This window comes from Lepidochelys kempii, chromosome 2 (assembly GCF_965140265.1).
Source record: "Lepidochelys kempii isolate rLepKem1 chromosome 2, rLepKem1.hap2, whole genome shotgun sequence".
NCBI lineage: Eukaryota > Metazoa > Chordata > Testudines > Cheloniidae > Lepidochelys > Lepidochelys kempii.
The window spans coordinates 41,557,045-41,579,683 of NC_133257.1; the positions used below are offsets into that span (position 1 = coordinate 41,557,045).

Here is a 22,639-nt window from a genome sequence, read left to right on the forward strand (position 1 = left end):
GCAATCAAGAGTGAAACACTCCATTACTGAAAACATTAAATGTTCTCCTTCTTGACTGTTGCGCTTTTACATTTGTAACAATAACGGCACCGCTATACATGTTCAATGAAAAGTCAATGTAAAGTGGGAATGAAATTGTTTGTTTATTGCTACCATGCACTACAATAATCCAAAAAAGGTAGTAAAAAATAAGGTAGGTTATCTACCTTCTGAATATCAGATAATGGTTCCTCAGGCTGTGGAATAGAAGAAGCCTTTTCTTCATCTACCCAGTTCCCCCACTCTTCTGCTGGTGCATTCCAATCAGAGCTGGGATCAGCAGAAGAAAGACCATCTACAAAAGGTTAAAAATAATGACAATTTCAGGAAAACCTACTTACTCTACAATATGATTGACAGTTTTCAGAAAAATGCCAAAAGCACTTCAAAAGTCAATCCTGTGATAAACGCTACATTTTCTTGCTGTTAAGATATTAAAAATAATAAAAATGAGTATTCGTACTGTTACAGATTTATTTAATGAGTGGAAGAGGCTTGATGAGCACTTAAGACAGAAAACCAAACAGAATACATTTATTTGTAATTGGTCACATAGCTTCCATTTAAACAGTGAAACTGTTGATAAAGCAACTGAATTGCTGGCTGGTCAGTCATACAGTATCAGAAAACAAGACCTAATTGCTTTGAGATCCTCCAATGGAATGCATAACAGAAGGACCAATTTAAATATTTAAAATATTACAATATTTTAAATTTCTAAAGTGATTTTTTTTCCTAGATGGGCAATACGGTTACTTCAATAACAGTACAAAATACTAAAAGTCCACAAAGATGTAAATTTCTGGAGAATTAATTTTCTTGGCCAAAATTGCTATCAGTATGAATTCTTTAGAACTGCACCCACATTTACTGAGTAATTAAAATCTTGGAAGAAAGATACTTTATTACATAAATTGGTACAAAAAGGATATTAGTTTTCATTTTCAACAGTTAGCCCAGTTCTTCAAACCATGGTATGAGCAGTCAAGATACCGCTTTGTAAACAGACTGGTATATAAATGCATTCTGTTGATTTGATGTCAATCTTGAACTTAAAAGTTATATTTACTGAATTTTTGCATACTGTATTTTTCTTCAAGTTTTGCAGGTCTTTGCTCCATTTTTCCACTAGCTTGTTTACCTCACTGAGGACTGTGCAAATATGTTGTCATTGATGAATTTGACCAATTTAATAAGTCAATTCATATTTCATAGACTAGAAATACTGATTAGAGGGAATTATGAAGAAAGGTGGAAACACTTTTGTACAGAGTGACAGCAAAGTTGGTTTCAAAGATAACATCTTATGCCATATACCATAAATATGAGAGGAGACTAAAGAAATTAAGGTAAAGGGAGAACAAACAGGAAAAAACAAACCAACTTGTTTACCAATGATGAATTGTCTGAATTCAGAATATTTATAATTCGCATCCCTTTCATCCATACATTGACTGCTCCAATCCTTTAAAATACTGCCAAAACTGAATTCCCTCCCACCTTGGGGTGAAGTTAGTGTACAAGCTAGTAAGAGACTGATATGGTCCAATTATAGCCTAACATCTAAAATCCTTAGCAAAATACTGGCTTCTCACTTGAAGGTCCCAAAGTTGTCCATTCTTTTCTATTCAATCTGATTCTGGAGCTACCCCTGCATCTAAGTACTACTTTTATTTGTATTCAACCTGAAACAGGGGTTAATGTACACAAATATGTACGCTTTACATGTTTCCCACTTCTCTCACATTTGTGCTTCAGTTACTCGATATCCATGACATCATTAAACTATGTAAGCATAAACATTCCCAGAGGCTCAGCGTGCTCAGGAATTTGAACAATACCCTTTAGAATACAGACAAGTGATTGACCCTAAGATGATTCTAAGAGCTATAAGAAATAAGTTTGTATTATTAAAATCGGATGAAAAAAAGACTGATTGCTGGACTAGTGTCAAATTGGTTATACAGAATCTACACTATTTTCCATATTATTTCCTTGCTGCTCTTAAAGATACTATCTTTCTACAAGCAATTTAGTAATTGTTTAATAAATAATACAGTAGTATAGTTGACAGGATAAAACTTACTAGCCAGTAACATTATAGGTACTGTTTCCTAGACTAATCAGCCAATGGATATGCACTAGATTGATATGGAAAGTTATCTGCTTGGATTTGACCCTGGAAATAAACATGCATAAATATTACGCAGCTTAATGTGAAAAAAATCTGAAGCTAGACAGTAAGCTTTCTTTATTAGTATTAATAGTAGGGACTAAGATTTAAATCTGCAGTTATATTAATATTTTATACTCTTCACATTTGGAAAGACTTCTGTGTTGAGGAACTACAAAATCATATTTCAAATTTACAAGAAAAATTTGAGAGTTGATGATGAAACAGCTTTATATACCAGTTCTTAAATGATTTCAGGAGGTATTCACTCTGGGGGACATTTATATAGTCAATAATTGTGTGCTTTTACTATTAGATGGTTCACAGAAAACAGGCTGAATTCAAATGTCTTCCAATACTCAATAAAGCATACAGTGTGCTATGACCAATACGTAAACTGAGCTCAGAGGCTTGTTATGTACTTGTGCTGGAGTATGAACCCACTCTATTGGATCCCATAGAAGTATCTCTGTAATATCAAGCCAGTACAGTTCACTATGGGATTCAATTACTTAAAACTATTGCTAGTAAAAACCAGATACAGTTTTCTTCCATATCTGATACATATAAATTTCCTTAACCAAGTGTTTTAGCTTAAAAATAACTATTTGAGGACTATTTTATATTTACATATCATTAAAACTATGAATTTCAGCTGTAAGTTTCCCCGATATCTGTGCCTTAAATTTACATTTAATATTACAGAAATGAAAGATATAAAGCAAAAGCATCAGAATATAAAACCAGAAGCCAGTTGATGTAAATGTTCAGGCTGTGGCTGAAAAAAAGCAGAGAATTTTAAATCACGAGAATTTTAGAGGAACATACTTAACCCAGACCATTCATCATCAACATGGGGCTGACTGCGGCTTAAATCCCACTGAAAATCAGAAGTACCAGGCTGAGTAACTGGTTCATTGCTGGATCCTGAAAGAGAGCAGAAGGAATACACTTATGAAAACTTTGAAATTTTTGTTAGCTTATAAACTTAGGTCTGTGGTGCTGAATTCTCTTATTTAAAAATAAGAGGAAGTAACAAGGTGAGGTAAGAAAAAAAGGAGAATCCAGCAAACAAAAGAAAACTTATCAGAGAATTCTGAGTGAGCAGGAAATCTGCTCTCTCTCCTCCTCCTGTGCATATTTTAAGTCAGAAGGAGCAAGAGCAATTATCAGGATTTCAAAACTCATTAGATTCACTATAACATTTCTTGCAATTTGAAGTTCTGCATTCAGAAGGACAGACATAAAAGTCTTCTGGAAGTTCTCTCTATGCAGCAAGCTGGCCTGCTAGGCCAGCAGAAACATACTGAACTATGGTACCAAATTTAATCTCTTTTTCAAGCCCAGATCGGGGAACACTGCAGAGTGCACACAACATTTGGTCACAGAGTGCCTCTAAAATGAGGCATATTCAGAGGGAAGAGCAGGAACTTAGAGATCCCAGTAAAAGGAGGGGGAAAAAAAAAAGTAAAATAAAAGGATAGAAATACTGAAACAAAAAGACACAAAATGAAGGGGTCACAGGCTATGGGGAAAGAGATAAACACTGACTACACAACATTCCACTGAACCTTGTTTATTGTTGATTATGTATTGAGGGTACAACAATCAGATTCTTATGAAATTCTGTAATTCTGCTTTTCTGAAGATATTTATAGCAGTGGTTCTCAAACTGGGGTCCACGGAGGGTACCCCAGGGGATCTGAGAGTCATGTCCAGGGCCGCTGGCCCCACTGATCAACTCCTCCCCCACCCTCCCAGCACCTCCTGTACACTGTTCCGTGGCTTTCCGGAGGCCCTGGGAGAGAAGGGGAGGAGTGGGGATGGGCCACGCTTGGGGGAGGGGTTCCTGGATCTTAACTCTACTAGTTCTTAAGGTTTAAAGGTTTCACCATTGATTGCAATGTAGCAGGACAGAGTAAGAGCAATCATCACTGCTGGCTGTTATATGCAATACCCTGCTGAGTACAGATGCTGTCCCCCAAGTGTTACAGTCAGCTGTCTTGATTGTGCAGGAGGCAAAGTTCCCAAGATAAATCAATACTGGTGGAGCACTGAAAGAATGCTAGCAAAGTTTTCCAGCACCCAGAAGAAACAGTAGGTGGCAGTGCTCTGACGGGTCTGAGAAATCTATGAATCCTTTTATTCATTTCATTCCTTCATGGTCCACTAGGATAAAAGGATTGCCTGAACTTCTCTCAACGTGTTCAAAAACTTTGCAGCTTCATCAAATCTCATGCTTCAGGGCTTCAGCCAATTGTCTGCAGAGGTTGGGAAGGAATTTTTTCCTGATGCACAACTGGCTGGGTTTATTCTGCTCTGGTTCTCCCCCCACATCTTTCTCTAAAGCAGAGATTGGCCAGAATGGGGGATGACACACCAGATTGGGGAGATCAGTGCTTTGAGGTGGTACAGAGAATCTTATTCATTAGATGCCTGACTGATGTGTCTTGCTCACACAATCAGGGTCAAACTGATTCATTTCGGACCCAAAAATCTGGCAATTTCTCCCCAAGTGAGATTGGCAGGGACCTGGAGGGGCTTTACGGCTTCCTCTACAGCATGGAACATTGATCACCTTCTAATCTCATGTAATTAATTTCCTACCATAGCTGGGACTTTAGGAGAGATTTAAATCCCCGTACTGTTGCAATGCCTAATCTCTGTCTGTGGCACACAACAGTTTAGTCTACTGAGAATGGATGTTTTAGTCCAACTACACTCACTGGGCTCAATATAGGAGTATTTGTGGGAAATTTAATATCTCGTGACGTCAGACTAGATCTAAAGGTACTTTCTGGCCTTAAATTCTATGAAATTAGATAGTGGAGCACCTAACTCAGGTGTTGGAGTGCCAAAATACTAGGTGTAAAGAATACGGTGAAGAAGCACTGAGGCACACACAACACTGCCAGATAAGAGACATATCTAGGTGTAAACACACCAAAGTACAGCAGAACCCCATTTATCTGATTTAATTGAGACCAAGGCTAGAATCAAAAATTCAGATAATCCAGAGAATGCGAGGCTGCAGCACCATCTACCAGCCATAGGAAAGATCACCCACTTCTGGACATGTGTGCACTGGTTGTTCAGTTAATACGAAGAGCCATATAATGGAGGTCAGACAATCAGTGGAACAGTGCGGGGGAGGGAAGGGGAGTGCCACAGAAAAGGCAGAAACACTAGAAAAAAAGAAACAGCTGAGATGCATCACAGAACTTGCACAAACACTTAATGCAACGGCTTCACAAAAAGTTTAGGTAAATATGTCAAACTGACTGGAGGAATGGGTAAATAAATATGCAACAAAGGAACTCAGAACTGGAATGAGAAAAGTGCAGTCTCCAACGTGTCGCTTCTGCTTTGCTGACAGTAGTCTTCTAGGAGCTGATGCAGTGTTTAGAAAGCAGTATTTATACTGGGCAGAGGTAGCATACAAGAGTTATTAGGAGGTCTAGCTTGTAATCCTCTCTGCTACTGCACCTTTCAACGGTAGAAAATACCTTAAGAGTTATGGGAGATATTCTAGTCTCACACTAAGGAGCTAAGACATAGGATTTACAATCCTACATGGCATCTTTAGGGAATTATGTTTATGCTCTATCAGAAGTCTGAAATTTACATCTGCAGCAATGGCCAAGTGTTCCTAAACACAGATTGTCGCCTCAGTGTCTTTTCCAGATCCTTCCTGATCTGCTTATCATTCATCAGAAACAATCTCATATTTAGTCTAGCTTTGGGGTTTTTATTTATCATTTTGGAGAATGCGGTATTTATTCTAATTGCATAACACTTACATGTATAATATATAAAAACCAATTCTATGCTTAAAGATGTGGCAAGTTCTCTACAATTTAGGACTTAGTCTACACTAGCAATTTACATCAGTATAACTACGTTGCTCAGGGATGAGGAAAATCCACACCCCCTGAGCAACACAGTAATACTGACCTAACTCCCGACGTAGACAGTGCTATGTTGATGGGAGGGTTTCTCCTGTTGACATAGTTTCTGCGTCTTGGGGAGGTGGATTATCTGTGCTGATGAGAGAAGCCCTCCCACTGGCATACGTAGTGCCTTCATTGAAGCACTATAGCAGCACAACTGCAGCCGTACTGCTGCAGCCTTTTAAGTGTAGACAAGCCCTCAGTCTTGAGAGCCACAAACTATAACCATTTCTGCAGAATGATTATTGCCAAAAAAAGGGTGTCTAATTTAAGTATAGTTACATACTCTATTTCCACTTGTAGAAAAAGCTTTGAAAAGCTTAACATACCAGAAATTGCAGGATTTAGTCCTAAGGAAGTGAAAGAAGCAGAATTTTGTTCAGAGGCCTTGATCCTTCCATCTACATTCCAGGCAGCTGAAAAAAAAAATGAAGAGCTTGATAATGTCACACTTTATTTTGCCATGTTGAAGGCATCTAAAATCAGTTGTCTAAAGCTGTAGGAATAGGGTCAAAAAAATCAGAAGAAATTCCAACCATAAGACAAAGTCCCATCCTAGTAAGATATTACCTGTGGCTTTACATTTACTCTTGCTTACTGAGTACTATAAGACTAAGTGGGGGAGACAATATTTTTTAATTGAACCAGCTTCTGCTGGTGAAAGACAAGCTTTCAAGCTACACAACACTCCTCTTCAGGCCTGGGGAAGGTACTCAGGGCAGGTCTATGCTTAAAATGCCTCAGTGGCTCAGCTTCTCCCATCAGCGTACTTAATCCACCTCTGCGAGACACCAGCAACATAGTTATACTGATTTAAGTTTCGCCATGGCCTCCAGGTCACAGGTAAATACAAGGTGGAAAAGATTTTTTAGCATGATAACATATTCTAAGGCAGTGGTTCTCAACCAGGGGTCCGGGGCCTCTTAGGGAGCTGCAAGCAGGTTTCAGGGGGTCAGCCAAGGATGGCAGGCATTAGAATTGCTAGAGCCCAGGGCAGAAAGCCAAAGCACTGCCACACAGGACTGCAGCCCAGGGTCCCGAGCCTCGCTACCTGGGTCTGAAGCCGAAGCCTGAGCAACTTAGCTTTGTGGTGCTCCCTGTGGCATGGGGCCCTGGGTAATTGCCAGGCTGCTATCCCTTAATGCCAGCCCTGGCTTTTATATGCAGAAAAAGAGGAGTTGTGGCACAGCTGGGCCGTGGAGTTTTTACTAGCATGTTGGGGGGAGCCTCAGAAAGAAAATGGTTGAGAACCTCTGTTGTAAGGAACAATTGAAGGTGAAATGGCCCGTTAACTCCTCTGCAATCATAGAACAAAAGCAGGGAGAGTTAGGGGTTACAGATAGTTGTAATAATCCAGTGTCTTTATTGAGACCATGTTTTTAATGTCCAGCAAAATTATGAATTTAAGCTCCCAGGTTCATCTTCTGAAGGGCAGATATACACTTAAAATGCTGTATTAGAAGCTCTTCCATCAACATAGTGCTCGCTACGCAGGGGGTTAGGTCAGTATAACTATGTCACTTATCCACCCCCAAGCGACACAGTTATACCAATATAAGTCTGTAGTATACACCTGGCCAAAGTAGTTGTGCAGGTTTCCTTTGAGGACAAGGTCTGAGATGTCAGACATGGAGTGATCGTTTTATGAAAAGTGTTAGTCTACAGTGACGAGATGTGTGTGTCCTATTTTTCTGTATGAGTTCATTTGAGAGCTTAGTGATTGTCTGGTTTCACCCACATAGTTGTTACTGGGGCATTTAATGCACTGGATGAGGTACACCACATGTGATAGGCATGTGTAGGACCCATAGATCTTGAAAGATGTTGTGTTGGGAGGTGTTAATCATCGTAGCAGTGGAAATATGTCTGCATGTTTTGCATCTGTTATGGCAGAGTCTGGTGCTGCTTTGTGTTGGCAGGGTCTAGTCTGTGGAGATTCTGATTATGAGTTTGGCAAGGATACGGGGGTTGTTTGAACACCAGAAAGGGGGGCTTAGGAAAGCTCTCTCTTTCAGGATGTTGTCCTCACTGAGTTTGGGTTGCAACTGTTTAACTATACCCTATATAGGTTCCAGTGTAGGGTGGTAGGTGACAATTAGAGGCATGGGGTGTTTCTGTATTGAAGCATTATCTCACAGTCAATGTTGAGGCCCTAAACTTGCACCTCGCTCCGTCAGCTTGCAATATCCAGCCAATTTTGAGAGGCTTGCTCCCCCGGGCCTTCCAAATTTAGACTTTTCTAATAAACGCTTTTGCCATAGAGTTGCACACTGGTGCTGAATTGCCTACAGTGTTTATTTCTTAGAAAAAAGTCTTCAATATTTACCTCAAATATAAGCCTCAACAAATCCCAATAAAGACAAACATTTAATGAACATTAGTAAACAAATGTTTACATAACTGAAATTGGAATTTCTTTGTGATCAAGTTGAAAATGCCTTGGATTCGGAATTCATTAGACACTGCTTTAAAAAAATATGAATGACTAAAAAATAAAAAAAAATATCCACAAGGCTCTCAACCAAGTACTTTTACATTTTTACACTACAGATTTTTAGTTCTACTTTGGGGTAGGGTAGGCAGTTTTCTACATGACTGTAGGGAAAACACATTTCCCCATAATTAACAACCTGTAACAAATTAAATTTGTTACAAATATAAAATATAGCAGTTCAAAGCAGCTGAACTAGATTATTTTCCTAAAATACCAGGACTCAATCAATATTAACCATGAAAATAACTGTATACTAAACAGCAACAAGATTAAAAACATAATTGTGATTTTGTAAGAATCCTAACATTGTTTTACCTTTACTAAAAGGTGCAAGAATGGAGCAATACTTACCAATGGTAGGGAACAAACTACGCTCTCCCCAGGACCTGCTCACAAGGGATACACTCCAATCTTTTCCATTTCCACTAGCATCTCCAGTGTCCTGACCCCAAGCAGATGTCTCAGTCTTCCTCTTCCCTGCTGTAGTTGATGGAACAGATGTCCATTTCTCCTCACCTGCACTGATCTCTGAGGAGATTTTTCCAGACTTCTCATTCCAATTTCCTCCATTTACAGTAGGGCTTTCATTCAACCCTGAAGAAACTTTAAAAAATAAAAACATGATAAAAAGTAACTGGATGAAGAGTTAAAATATTACTTGAAAATAAAAAAATCAAGTTCATTATTGAATTTTGGTCAGGAACAACTAAATATTAGATACCAGAATCATATGTAGTTGCAAGACTGTTTTAACACAAGTTATGAATTGTTACAATAAATCTTAGCCTCTAAAAGAGGTGAACTTGTTAAGGCTGAAATGTCTAAAGTTAGATCTACAGAACCACTCATGTTTCAAATGTTAACACTTCTATCATGTGTCCCTCACCTCTGCCTTTATGCTCCACTCCTGTGAAGAAACAAACTGTTTTAACACTCTTCCTTTCTCCTGTAATGTTACAGGACAGGATTCTATTTTTTTGCCCTTTTTTCCCCTCCCCCATTCATGGTTAGCGGGCCTCCAGTATATCCTTTTTTGCTCCACGCCCTTCTTTTGCTCCACTTTCTTCCTAGCAGCGGTGGCTAAACACGGCTCTCTCCAAAGTCAGTCAATATCATTCTTTCAGGCAGCTTTTGGGGGACAAGAGACAGCAGTGCATAGTTCTCCTAACAGGCCTAGGTGTAGAACTCTGATCCCAATATAGCAGCGTGTTGTGATATTTACATATTGCAATAAGCAAATGGCACTTTACAACAAAGTATGCTAAACAAATGAGAATCCTGGGTATTAAGCGTTTAGATTCTAACAAGGTTAGTAGCAAATCTATGAACCGGCCCAATTCTTGAGTATTTAAATACTCTTGCATGCTCATAAGAATGAAACCAGTAAAGCAGAACATCCTAACCTGTACGTACACAACTGAAAAGGAACTATATTCTGGATATAGTTTGTCAGAGACACAGCTCTTGTCTGACAGCAGAAAAATGAACTTTTTAAACAATGCTGCAACACTGTTTGGGATGAAAAGAACACAAAGAAATGAGAGGAGGGAGTACTGATGTCAGGAACCACCGCAGGAGCCAGGAGGGACATAAAGAAGAGAGCCAAAATAGGACATTGAGGCAGCTTCTCTACATGGGACATGGAAGAGGGGCAGCTACTCTGTCTCTCGGTCCTCTGGTTCTGATGAGTAGTGCCCCTTCACTCTCATAGCTGGAGAAACAGGAGGCAACATCAGAAGGCTGTGCCTCCCTTTCTGTACTCTTCTCTCCCTTAAAGGGCTGCTACTTCCTGCCCACTATTTCTTCTCCCTCATGCATTAAAAAAGGGGACCTCTAGCCCTGTCAAGAGCTGTGTCTCTGACAAAAAACCAACATGTCATCTCCCTTGCCCCTTCCACCAGGGACGCAGCAATTGAGAGAGCTGCGAGAAGCCCCTTCTGGCAGTTCAGAGCTAGGATGGGATGGAGGAAGGTTTCCATTTTATTCAGCAAGTAAGCCTAGTGAAAAAATCCCATATGAAGAGTCGGGAGCTTTCCAAATTGAAAAGGGCAAATAAGTATTGGCCTCATCAAATCTGAAAACTTAGGGACAAATATTTCATGTTCTTCCCCTTAAACTTTGTTTCCTTCCCTGTCTAGTACAGCATAAAAATATCCACAGTCTAATACCCTAGCCTTGAAGATGACCACAGTCACTACTGCAACAGGCTGCCCTTCTGGAAAGCTATGGGTGCCAAGAAGGTGGACAGTAATGCATATAGTACAAGAACCTTAATCAAATAATCTCCTTATCCCATATATATCTTCTTCTCTAGCAGTGCTGCACAGCAGCAGCAGCAGCTTGCTTGTGAAGCAAAGCTCTGAAGGATTGACAGCAACAGAACTGCTTTCTGCTAGATGACATCTCTTATAATTCAACATAATGTTGATCTGCCAGACTACATGGACTATATGTGGTCACAGTTACATCCTCCAGCTAGCTTCACATTCTCCTGTAAATGTAATCAGTTATACTACAGACTTAAATAGTTACCATCTGGATTAGACAATGCCAGTTTCCCAAATGTTCTTCGATCAGCTTCTCTTACCAGAAAGACTAACTATATAAAATCTTATGTTTGAGTGTTTAGGCTTAATTTGAGCCTAATTTTCAGAGAGTTGGGCTAAAATTATAGTAATTCCATGCACCAACAGGTATTTGCATGTGCAAAATCTACATATGCCCACTATTGTGGTATTTAGGTGCCAAATGACCTGTTTGTGCCAAACTGCGTATCAGATTTCCTTAGAATCAGGACCGGTGTCTCTAACTCAAAGCAAATATGTTGAGGCTTATATTTTATTTATTTACTTTAGGAAACTTGTTAACTCATTAACTTGAGAAAGTGAACACTGTTAAGGTTGCTCTGGACAGTCCCCAAATATTGTTCCAAGACATGCAGGTTGGGGTTTACTCAGTAGTAATTTTTATACCAGGTATAAACAGCGTAAAAATTCTAGGAACAGTACGGCAATATTATTAGAGTAACTAGGGGTAAAGAGTCTGTATAGCCAATGTACTGTTATTGAGAAATAACTGTACAATGATTATGCAAATCAGACACCCACAACTGAAGAGCAAGCAATTGCATAACTGAGAAAAAAGTTCTAAATCATGAACTGCACAGCATCCTGCACTCTGACCAGTTGGAGTTCTAGTTCTGTATTAGGAAACTATTACTCAAAATTAACAAGTTAGCATGCACACTAGTCATAAATCCTTTTACCTTGCTGAATTGTTGAATCTCCCTTTGCAGATTTAGAGCTGCTAACTTGAACATTCAGAATTGTATCACCTGATTAAAGAGAAAGTCTTTACAAACCATTGTACATCTATAGTAAGTATTCATTACCAAGGGTCAAATTTTACTTCAGAGGATCAGTGCTTTAACGATCGTTAACAGGCAAAAAATATTTACATCCTAAACCGAAGGAGAAATTTGCAAATACAGCAAATTTTCAGACACTATATTAAAACCAAAAATACGGGCATTTAACCGCAAAGGCTATTTGATTTATAGCCAGTTTAGATACCTCAATTTAAATCAAGGAACCCTAATTGGCTTTTAATTAAGAAAGAGTTAATTTGAAAGGAGCCCAGCTATTTTTCCAGTACTCATGAGCACCATGCCCAGACCAGGTGGAAGAGGTCATTTCATTGCAAACACCTCTGCTAGCCTCTTCTAGATATTACTACAAAAGGAAACCGCTGTTTCTACCTCTTACCTAACCCAGGCAGCTCTGTAGATGCAGCTGAACTCCTTTCAAATTAACCTGGTGCAAGGTGACATCTGAGAACTGATGGTGCACTACACACTGCCATGGTCCCTGCTCAGATTAATGACTACTGTAATCTATGTCCATAAAGATCACAATACAGTTACAGTCAACATTTCTTGAAGTTGCTTGGTTGCCTTACTTCCTACATGCCTGCAGTGACAAAGGGAAAACAACTGACATAGTACTCAAGGGCAATGACAGTGCATTCAGTCAGGACAGAAACAAGCTCTGACCAAAGAAGAAACAAGGATCTGAGGCATCAACGATTTAAGGAGTCGAAGTCAGAATGTGAATGTAATGTAGCAAAGCACTAGAGAGCAGCTAGGCTCAAGCTTTCTGCTGCTATGGCACAACACTTGATGCATTGTTCTTTGTTTAATTAGGCACTCAGGTGCATCAACAGGTACCAGACTGCCTAGAGGAAATCTGTTATCTAGTCGGCTAACAAAATGGTGTGATTCTGCTCTTCTTGTGGGGCTGGGGAAACTGATGAAGCTGTGGTACCATCAGTTATACAAACAATGCCCAAAGTGGAACTGGTATGGTGGTGGAAGGGGGGAAAAAAAAAAAGGAGTTTGTTTCAGTTTAATAGGAAACTGACTGACCAGGAAGGGAAAGGAAGGGTGAGAAGAGGTTTGCCATAAAACCATTGGGATCTGTCAAAAACAAAAACAACAAAAAAAACCAAAACCAAAACAAAAAAAACAGGGATGATCTGTGAAACAAGAAAAATCTTCCCCAACACAGTCAGAAAAGAACATGGATAGTGGTGGGAAGGGGCCAGTCTAGGTACCTGACTGAGGGACGCTTCATAGGTTCCAAGAGGCACAAGGCTTTACAGTTCTCACCTGCTCCAGCTGAAAGCATGGACCCAAGTATCTTCTGTTAAATGCTGTTCTTTTAGCTTTTCCTCCACCCTTGATTCCTTAAATCCACACAAGGTATTACAACTTCCAGTTCCAATATCCTTTACATAGATATATCCTCCTCCTATTATAATGCATTTCTAAAGTGAACACTGCTTACTTTTCAAGTGTTCTTTCTTTCTACAACATCATACCTTTATTTTTTCTGGGACCAAGTGGAAAAGATGGTGCAGGTATTAGTTGTTCAGTGGCTACTGTAACTGCATTTTCCATCCCAGGGAGATTTGGTTCTATTGGACCAGCATCTGTCAGTACCTTGTCACGCTTACGCTGCTGCCTTTTCTCACGGTTACTGATTTTAGTTTCCCAAGCTCCTAAAATATTCCCACAAATAAAAATGGCATTAAGTGAGTAATACAATGGTAAAAGAATAATCCAAGTAAAATGTAACTAGGAACCAAGTTTAATTTTTTAAGAGTTAGTAAAAAGATAGATTGAAACCAATAGGTAAAGGTGAGAACAAGGGTAGAGTGACTGAACTTTACATGTAAGAGTTTAAACGGCATGCTTGAAGAGTCAGTATGTCCTTTTTCTGGATGCGAAAATAGTATTTTGTTTTTACAACCACTCAAACCATATGAGCCACAACACTTCAGGTAGAATAAAAATGTAGGTTGATTGCCTCAGATGAACAATTTTAGTATTTGTCAACTCTTATAATCCAACATTCACAGATCAAATTGCCAAACTCCAGTTCTGAAGCTACTTTTCTTAACATTTTCTGTTCCAGAAATCCTGGATTTTCAAATATTCAGCATGCAAACACTGTTAATCTAAGAACATTTCACCAGGTAGTAACCACTACATGACCACATATCCGATTTAAGATTATGACATCAACTAATTAATTTTGTTATGATATATTTAAGCAAGTAAATCTTAGATAGCATGTGAGACATTTTAGCCTAGTGCATTGCCTTATCAATGCTGTTCTTAGTACCTTCATCTGCTTCTTTTCCATCAAGACGTGACAGGTCCTGAACTGTTTTAGCATCTCCCTTTGATTTCTTTTTATTCTTTTTTGACTAAAATAAAAAAGCAATAATTCAGCCTTATGTTAAAGAAACTAAATGTTTCTATTACAGGTATTAAGAAAATATTGTTATAAATTGTAAGAATTAAAAGATATTTACAGATTAGAAATGGAAAATCTACTTTGCAAGATTAACCTATTGGTTAGTTCCAAAGTAGTGGCTTTTAGGAAACATTTCTTCTGTATGAAGGGGGGGAGGAAACTTTTTTTTGCTCTATTTTTTAATATTTAAATAGAGCAAAAAATCCCCAAACCATTGCTGACAAAATCTGTGAATGACAGACTGGAGGAATGGCAAGTGAGGATAGGGCAGTCATACAGAGCAATCTAGATTGCTTTATAGGCTGGACCCATTAAAACAAAATGCATTTTAATACAGTTAAATGCAAAGTTTTACACCTAGAAACAAGGACTGCAGGCCATACCTACAAAATGGGGGGCTGTATCCTGGAACACAATGATTTAGGGGTCAGAGCATAAGCAACTCAAAATGGGCTCCCAGTGCAACACGGTGACCAAAAGGTCTAACACATTCCTCAGATAAACACACAAGGAAATAGTAAGCAGAAGCAGAAAAGTGATTTTACTTCTGTATATGGCATTAGTGAGTCAGATACTGGAACACAGCGTGCAGGTCTTCTGTCCACATTTTAAAAAAGATGTTGAAAAATTGGACAATGCAGGAAGGAAGCACAAAAACGATTCAAGGGCTAGAGAAAATGCTTTACAGTGAGAGACTTAAAGAGCACAGTGATTAGTTGGTCAAAAGAAGACAGAGGTCATTTGATTACGTCTAAGTACCTTCACTGGGAGAAAATGACAAGTACTAAAGGGCTCTGTAATCACAGAGAAACACATAACAGGAACCAACTGCTGGAAGCTGAAGCCAGACAAATTCAAATTAGAAAGCAGGCACAATTTTTTTAAACACTTACTCCTGGGGTCATTCTGCAAAATAAAAATTCTGCACACAATATTTTAAAATTCTGCAAATTTTATTTTTCAAAACACTACATAATCACACCAGTTTCAATTACTTTGGGAATTTATTTCAAAATACCTGTCAGCAAGTATGTCTGTAACAATACAGACATACACAAAAATTCCCCCAGGAATAGATTTAAAGAAACCCCTATGACAACCCAGTTCCTGTTTCTCTGCCTCCTCCCCCCACACAGCCCAGCCAGAAGGGCAGACACCCACAACTCCTCCCTCCCAGGGCCCAGCCACAGTGCTCCCCCAGCCAATACACCCAAAACCCCCTTCCCTCCAGAGTCCAGCCATGGGGCTCCCCTTGCCCAGATACACACACACACCCCTTCCCCCCCAGAGCCCAGGTATCCAGAGGGAGAAAGGAAACTCCATGCAAGCCTGTCTCCTTCCCTCAGGGCATGCTGGGAACTGAAGCTGCCAGGAACGCTCTAGCTCCCTCCCCCTCTCCCTAGCAGTGTCTTCTATGTGCAAGGAAGTTTTTGGAAAATGTAGGGGACAATTTCCTGGTGCAAGTGCTGGAGGAACCAACTAGGGGTGGAGCTCTTCTTGACCTGCTGCTCACAAACCGGGAAGAATTAGTAGGGGAAGCAAAAGTGGATGGGAACCTGGGAGGCAGTGACCATGAGATAGTCTAGTTCAGGATCCTGACACAAGGAAGAAAGGAAAGCAGCAGAATACGGACCCTGGACTTCAGAAAAGCAGACTTTGACTCCCTCAGGGAACTGATGGGCAAGATCCCCTGGGAGAACAACATGAGGGGGAAAGGAGTCCAGGAGAGCTGGCTGTATTTTAAAGAATCCTTATTGAGGTTACAGGGACAAGCCATCCCGATGTGTAGAAAGAATAGTAAATATGGCAGGCGACCAGCTTGGCTTAACAGTGAAATCCTTGCTGATCTTAAATACAAAAAAGAAGCTTACAAGAAGTGGAAGATTGGACAAATGACCAGGGATGAGTATAAAAATATTGCTCAGGCATGCAGGAGTGAAATCAGGAAGGCCAACTCACACCTGGAGTTGCAGCTAGCAAGAGATGTTAAGAGTAACAAGAAGGGTTTCTTCAGGTATGTTGGCAACAAGAAGAAAGTCAAGGAAAGTGTGGGCCCCTTACCGAATGAGGGAGGCAACCTAGTGACAAAGGGTGTGGAAAAAACTAATGTATTCAATGCTTTTTTTGCCTCTGTCTTCACGAACAAGGTCAGCTCCCAGACTACTGCACTGGGCAGCACAGCATGGGGAGGAGGTGACCAGCCCTCTGTGGAGAAAGAAGTGGTTTGGGACTATTTAGAAAAGCTGGACGTTCACAAGTCCATGGGGCCGGATGCGCTGCATCCGAGAGTGCTAAAGGAGTTGGCAGATGTGATTGCAAAGCCATTGGCCATTATCTTTGAAAACTCATGGCGATCGGGGGAAGTCCCGGACGACTGGAAAAAGGCTAATGTAGTGCCCATCTTTAAAAAAGGGAAGGAGGAAGATCCTGGGAACTACAGGCCAGTCAGCCTCACCTCAGTCCCTGGAAAAATCATGGAGCAGGTCCTCAAGGAATCAATTCCGAAACACTTAGAGGAGAGGAAAGTGATCAGGAACAGTCAGCATGGATTCACCAAGGGCAAGTCATGCCCGACTAATCTAATTGCCTTCTATGACGAGATAACTGGTTCTGTGGATGAAGGGAAAACAGTGGACGTGTTTTTCCTTGACTTTAGCAAAGCTTTTGACACTGTCTCCCACAGTATTCTTGCCAGCAAGTTAAAGTAGTATGGGTTGGATGAATGGAATGTAAGGTGGATAGAAAGTTGGCTAGATTGTTGGGCTCAACGGGTAGTGATCAATAGCTCCATGTCTACTTGGCAGCTGGTATCAAGTGGAGTGCCCCAAGGGTCGGTCCTGGGGCCGGTTTTGTTCAATATCTTCATAAATGATCTGGAGGATGGTGCGAATTGCACCCTCAGCAAGTTTGCAGATGACACTAACCTGGGAGAAGAGGTAGATACGCTGGAGGGTAGGGATAGGATACTGAAGGACCTAGACAAATCAGAGGATTGGGCCAAAAGAAATCTGATGAGGTTCAACAAGGACAAGTACAGAGTCCTGCACTTAGGACGGAAGAATCTGATGCACCGCTACAGACTAGGGACTGAAGGGCTAGGCAGCAGTTCTGCAGAAAAGGACCTAGGGGTTACAGTGGACGAGAAGTTGGATATGAGTCAACAGTGTGCCCTTGTTGCCAAGAAGGTCAACGGCATTTTGGGATGTACAAGTAGGGGCATTGCCAGCAGATCGAGGGACGTGATCGTTCCCCTCTATTTGACACTGGTGAGGCCTCATCTGGAGTACTGTGTCCAGTTTTGGGCCCCACACTACAAGAAGGATGTGGAAAAATTGGAAAGAGTCCAGCAGAGGGCAACAAAAATGATTAGGGGACTGGAACACATGACTTACGAGGAGAGGCTGAGGGAACTGGGGATGTTTAGTCTGTGGAAGAGAAGAATGAGGGGGGATTTGATAGCTGCTTTCAACTACTTGAAAGGGGGTTCCAAAGAGGATGACTCTAGACTATTCTCAGTGGTAGAAGAGGACAAGGAGTAATGGTCTCAAGTTGCAGTGGGGGAGATTTAGATTGGGTATTAGGAAAAACTTTTTCACTAGGAGGGTGGTGAAACACTGGAATGCGTTAACTAGGGAGGTGGTAGAATCTCCTTCCTTAGAAGTTTTTAAGGTCAGGCTTGACAAAGCCCTGGCTGGGATGATTTAGTTGGGGATCGGTCCTGCTTTGAGCAGGGGGTTGGACTAGATGACCTCCTGAGATCCCTTCCAACCCTGATATTCTATGATTCAAGCTGGGTTCTGCGGGGTCCAGCACCCCCTAGTGGTGACCATCAGCACTGCAGTCCATTTCTGTGGGAGAAAGGAAATTCTGCACACACATTAATTTCTGCAACATTCTGCATTGCACAGTGGCACAGAATTCCCCCAAGAGTAAACACTGTACAAACTACCAAGGCAAACACATTCTTCATCTTTTGTAGTCTTCCAATTGAGACTTTCTGGAACATGCATTAGCTAAATACCTGTGTTGAGCCAGATAATTTAAACTGGATGAAATTTTATGGCCTGCGATATACAAAAGTCAGATTACATCATTGAATGGTCCCTTTTTGCCTCAGACTATATAAATCTATGCAAAGAAACACCTTGAGTTAACTGATGCATTCCACCAGGGAAGCCCTAAACTTCCAGTGTTATCAGAGCAAAGACGTAATGGGTCCAGAAAGTAAATTATATATAGGCTTGGTTGAACTAGATTTTTATTTTTTGTAATTTCAACCATATAGATTTTTTTAATTTTTAATAATTTTTACTTTTACAGTTGTGGAAAATTAAGGAGGGTAGTATTAGGATTAGGACAGCACTGACAGTGGGGCTACAAAGGGCTCTCAGCATGGCTGAGAGGCCCAGGACACCTGGGTGCGAGATGCAAGGGAGGCTGCAGTCCTGGCTGGAGGAGCAGACCCCTAGCCAGGCCTGCAACGAGGATGATGAGCCCCTGGTCACAGAGGAGATCACCTCACTGCTGTACAGTTCCTGCCTGGGGATGGCTCTCTCACTTCTGGCTGAGTGACTGAGTGAGCAGGGCCATGACAGCAGAGCTGCAGAGGGCTCCCTCCAACTGCCCCCACACCTTGGGCCTACAGGGACCGGATGTCACTGGCTCTGTGGACATGCAAGGAGTCCTCTGCAGCCCTTCTGTCATGGCCGCTCCCTCACTCCCATGACAGTGAGGTTGTAGAGGGCTCTCTGCATTGTCACAGGATCAGTGACACCCAATCTCTGCAGAGATAAGGTGCAAGAAAAGCTACAATCCTGGTGGAGCAGAGAAGGGACCCTTTGCACTCCCAGCTGGTGAGAGCAGGGATGTGACAGCAGACATGCAGAAGGCTCTCTATGCTGCCACAGGACCACAAGCACCCAATCCCTGCAGGCACAAGGTGTGGGGAAGGCTCTGGTGTAGCAGAGTGGAGGAAGAAGAGGATGAACCCCCTACCACGGGGAAGGCCACCCTGCTGCTGAATGGCTCTATCCCTGGGCAGGAGCCATTGATCAAAAAGGTGGCCTCCCCACAGCCAGAGGCTGCTCCTCCTCCTCCTGGCAGCCTTGGCCGGGGTCTCTGCTCTGCTAGCACCAGAGCCTTCCCCTCACCTTGGGGTGGCAGGGATCCAATGTCCCTAGCAATACAGGGAACCCTCGGTAGCTCCACTGTCATGGCCCTACTCCCTCACTCCTGTGACTGCAGGGCTCCCTACATGGCTGCCGACACCTGATCCCTGCAGGCGCTAGGTGAGGGAGTAGGGGGGAGCTGCACTCACACTAACTGTTACTGATTGGGTTTTTTTCATCCATTTCAGTGTAAGCTGAAATTGACATTAACTGACATCTGTGGATTTAAATAGAGCCCTGCCAAGTCTAACTATAAGTAAGGCTGCAAGTTTGTCACGGAGGTCACAGAAGTCACAGATTCTGTGACTTTCTGTTACCTCTATGGTTTCTTCAGTGGTTGGTGCGCCTGGCCTGGGGGCAGATAAAGCAGCCCATGCCAGGCCCACTGGCTGCTGCTGCGGCCGTCTCGGGCCACTGCACCCTCCTCCCCCAGCAGCAGCAGGAGTTTGGGTGTGGGAGGGGGTTGGAGCACAATACGGGGTGAGGCGGGCTCTGGGCAGCACTTACCTAGGGGGCTCCTCAGATGCAGCAACATCCCCCTCGCTCAGCTCCTAGCCGGAGGTGTGGCCAGGCAGCTCTGCGCACTGCCTCTGTGTGAAGGCACCGCCCCCACAGCTCTCATTGGCCATGGTTCCTGGCCAATGGGAGCTGTGAAACACAGAGCTGCCTGGCCATGCCTCTGTCTAGGAGCTGAGCTAGGGGGGATGTCCCCACTTCCGGGGAGGCACGGAGCCAGGTATGTAGCCTGTTGGCCCCAGCAAACCCCCACCCTCCCACCCAGCACCAGCAGGAGTCCCGGGCCGCACGCCACCACCCACACAGCACCAGTGTGGGTCCCAGGCCGCACATGCCCAGGCTGCTCCCCAACCAAGATTTAGTCCAGGGCATACAGTAGAAGTCATGGACAAGTCACGGGAAGTGAATTTTGTTTTGTTTATTGACCGTGACCTGTCCATGAAGTTTACTAAAAATACCCCTGACTAAAACAAAGCCTTAACTATAAGGCAGAAGGATCACTTGTTCAGTAACTGGCCACCAAGCACTGAGTATGGGAGGGCTACTGACTCCTCTCCATATCTTCCCTCCCCCAACAAAAGAACAAGGGTAAGTTTCAAACATTTCTTTTTCCTTGCATTTGCTTCCGTAATAAACTAAATTAGGTATAGAGAAAAATAACCCAGCTGGGTTAGGGGACTAGTTCCTACACAACTGAGAATACTGTACATATTCTTAAACTACTATTTAAGTGAAAAACTACTATTTTATAAGAAAGCATATAACTAAGGATAAAAAAGGGTAGTTAATGTTAAAAAGAGTTACAACTTGTTGCATCTGACAGAAGGGGGATCTTTCAAAAATTTCCAACTTTGAAAAGGAATTTTTTTTTAACCAAAAAAAATAAACTTTTGAAAAACTTTGACTAGCCAGTTCTAGTGAGTACCAATAGGTGTTCCAAAAACAAAAAAAAAAGGGAGTAAACAGACTATAAACCAATTCCCCTTAACTGCTCAACTTCTACTGCTGGCTCTTGTGAGGTCATTATTTCAGAAGTTCTCTAGACATCAAAATCTTCCAGGCAAAAAAGGACTTAAACACTTAAAAAAAGGCTTTTTTCTGCTTTGCTTTAACAGTCCCCCCCATTCCGTCTCTACAGTCATCATCCCCCCACACCTCCGAAAGAGGACACAAACCCAACTGCCCCCTGCTTGACCCATGACCTTCAAAATACAGCATGAAAAGTTAAATGACAAACATTAATAATAAAAAGGCCTACATGGTCACAAGAACTCCACCAAGTTGCAGTGGGGGAGGTTCAGGTTGGATATTAGGAAAAACTTTTTCACTAGGAGGGTGGTGAAACACTGGAATGCATTACCTAGGGAGGTGGTGGAATATCCTTCCTTAGATATTTTTAAGGTCAGGCTTGACAAAGCCCTGGCTGGGATGATTTAGTTGGGGATTGGTCCTGCTTTGAGCAGGGGGCTGGACTAGATGACCTCTTGAGGTCCCTTCCAACCCTGATATTTTATGATTCTATGAACTTGCATACAAATTCTACAATTCCATTAAAAAAACTGATTAGAGTATTAGAAATCCAAATTTTACATCCAGCTTTTCTATGAAAAAGTCACATTAAATGTTTTTATAGAGCCTTACAAATAGGGAATTTATGTTGCTGTACACAAGTATTTAATAAATAAATCAGAAGTTTATCATCTTTGCTTTCCTAATATCAATTACTGGAACATGGTACACATCTACTTTTTCCACACCTGCCAAGCTCAGTCAAGGTTTCTAACGTCAGTCACCATCTCAATTATATCACTGACTAAAACAGTCAGGAGGTGCATGACTGTACAAAATACAGGTTTTATTCATTCTAAATGATCACCTTCTGTGCACAGAAGGCTGCCAATCTTGGCTCTACCATCAGCTGAACTATACATTAAGAACTTGGCAGATTAGCAAAAAAACCTTAAAAATCAAGCAGATGTGTGGGCCTCTATACAGAGGAAAATAAAGAATGTAAAAATAAGCTTTCCTTCCCCACCATAAGTACTGATTCAAGAGGATACATTTTTTCCAAGCTTGCAAATAAAACTAGCTATGAAGTTTTAAGGAGTTTTCCATTTGCTCTAGTTTGTCACTTTCCAGTGAATGGCAGACATGTATGGCAAATTAAGCTGAATCACTTATTTTTTGCTCTTGTGCAATTGAACAAGGCAGAGAAGAAGAATGAAGAGGGAAGTGGCAAAATTGAAGACAGTACACATGCATCTTCAGTACAAGACCATACTGGAGATGCTAGCAGTGATGAGAAGCAGAAAACTGTAACCATTTTCAAGGAATAAGTGAGGTTCATGGCCCCTGAAGAGAAAGACAGCAAAGAATCTCAGAAACACAAGAGGCGCACCAACACAAAAAAAAAAAAAAAAAAAAAATCGATGTACGCCATGTCTTTTTAGATATGGAACACACACTTAACTTGTAGTCTC

General features: G+C 41.5%; 1 protein-coding gene across 4 annotated transcripts in view; it reads right to left on the bottom strand.

Annotated features, from left to right (window-relative positions):
• Window positions 1–22,639, bottom strand: part of MTDH (metadherin) — a 52,123-nt gene that overhangs the window by 14,133 nt on the left and 15,351 nt on the right. For 3 of the 4 annotated variants that reach the window (XM_073330502.1, XM_073330505.1, XM_073330504.1), the window contains 7 exons: window positions 14,341–14,425; window positions 13,535–13,714; window positions 11,922–11,990; window positions 9,008–9,259; window positions 6,492–6,578; window positions 3,041–3,139; window positions 207–334 (listed from right to left, as the gene is read on the bottom strand). In XM_073330502.1, the coding sequence (XP_073186603.1) occupies window positions 207–334; window positions 3,041–3,139; window positions 6,492–6,578; window positions 9,008–9,259; window positions 11,922–11,990; window positions 13,535–13,714; window positions 14,341–14,425 (900 nt within the window). The remainder of the gene's footprint in view (window positions 1–206; window positions 335–3,040; window positions 3,140–6,491; window positions 6,579–9,007; window positions 9,260–11,921; window positions 11,991–13,534; window positions 13,715–14,340; window positions 14,426–22,639) is intronic. The other variant, XM_073330503.1, reaches the window with a different exon arrangement.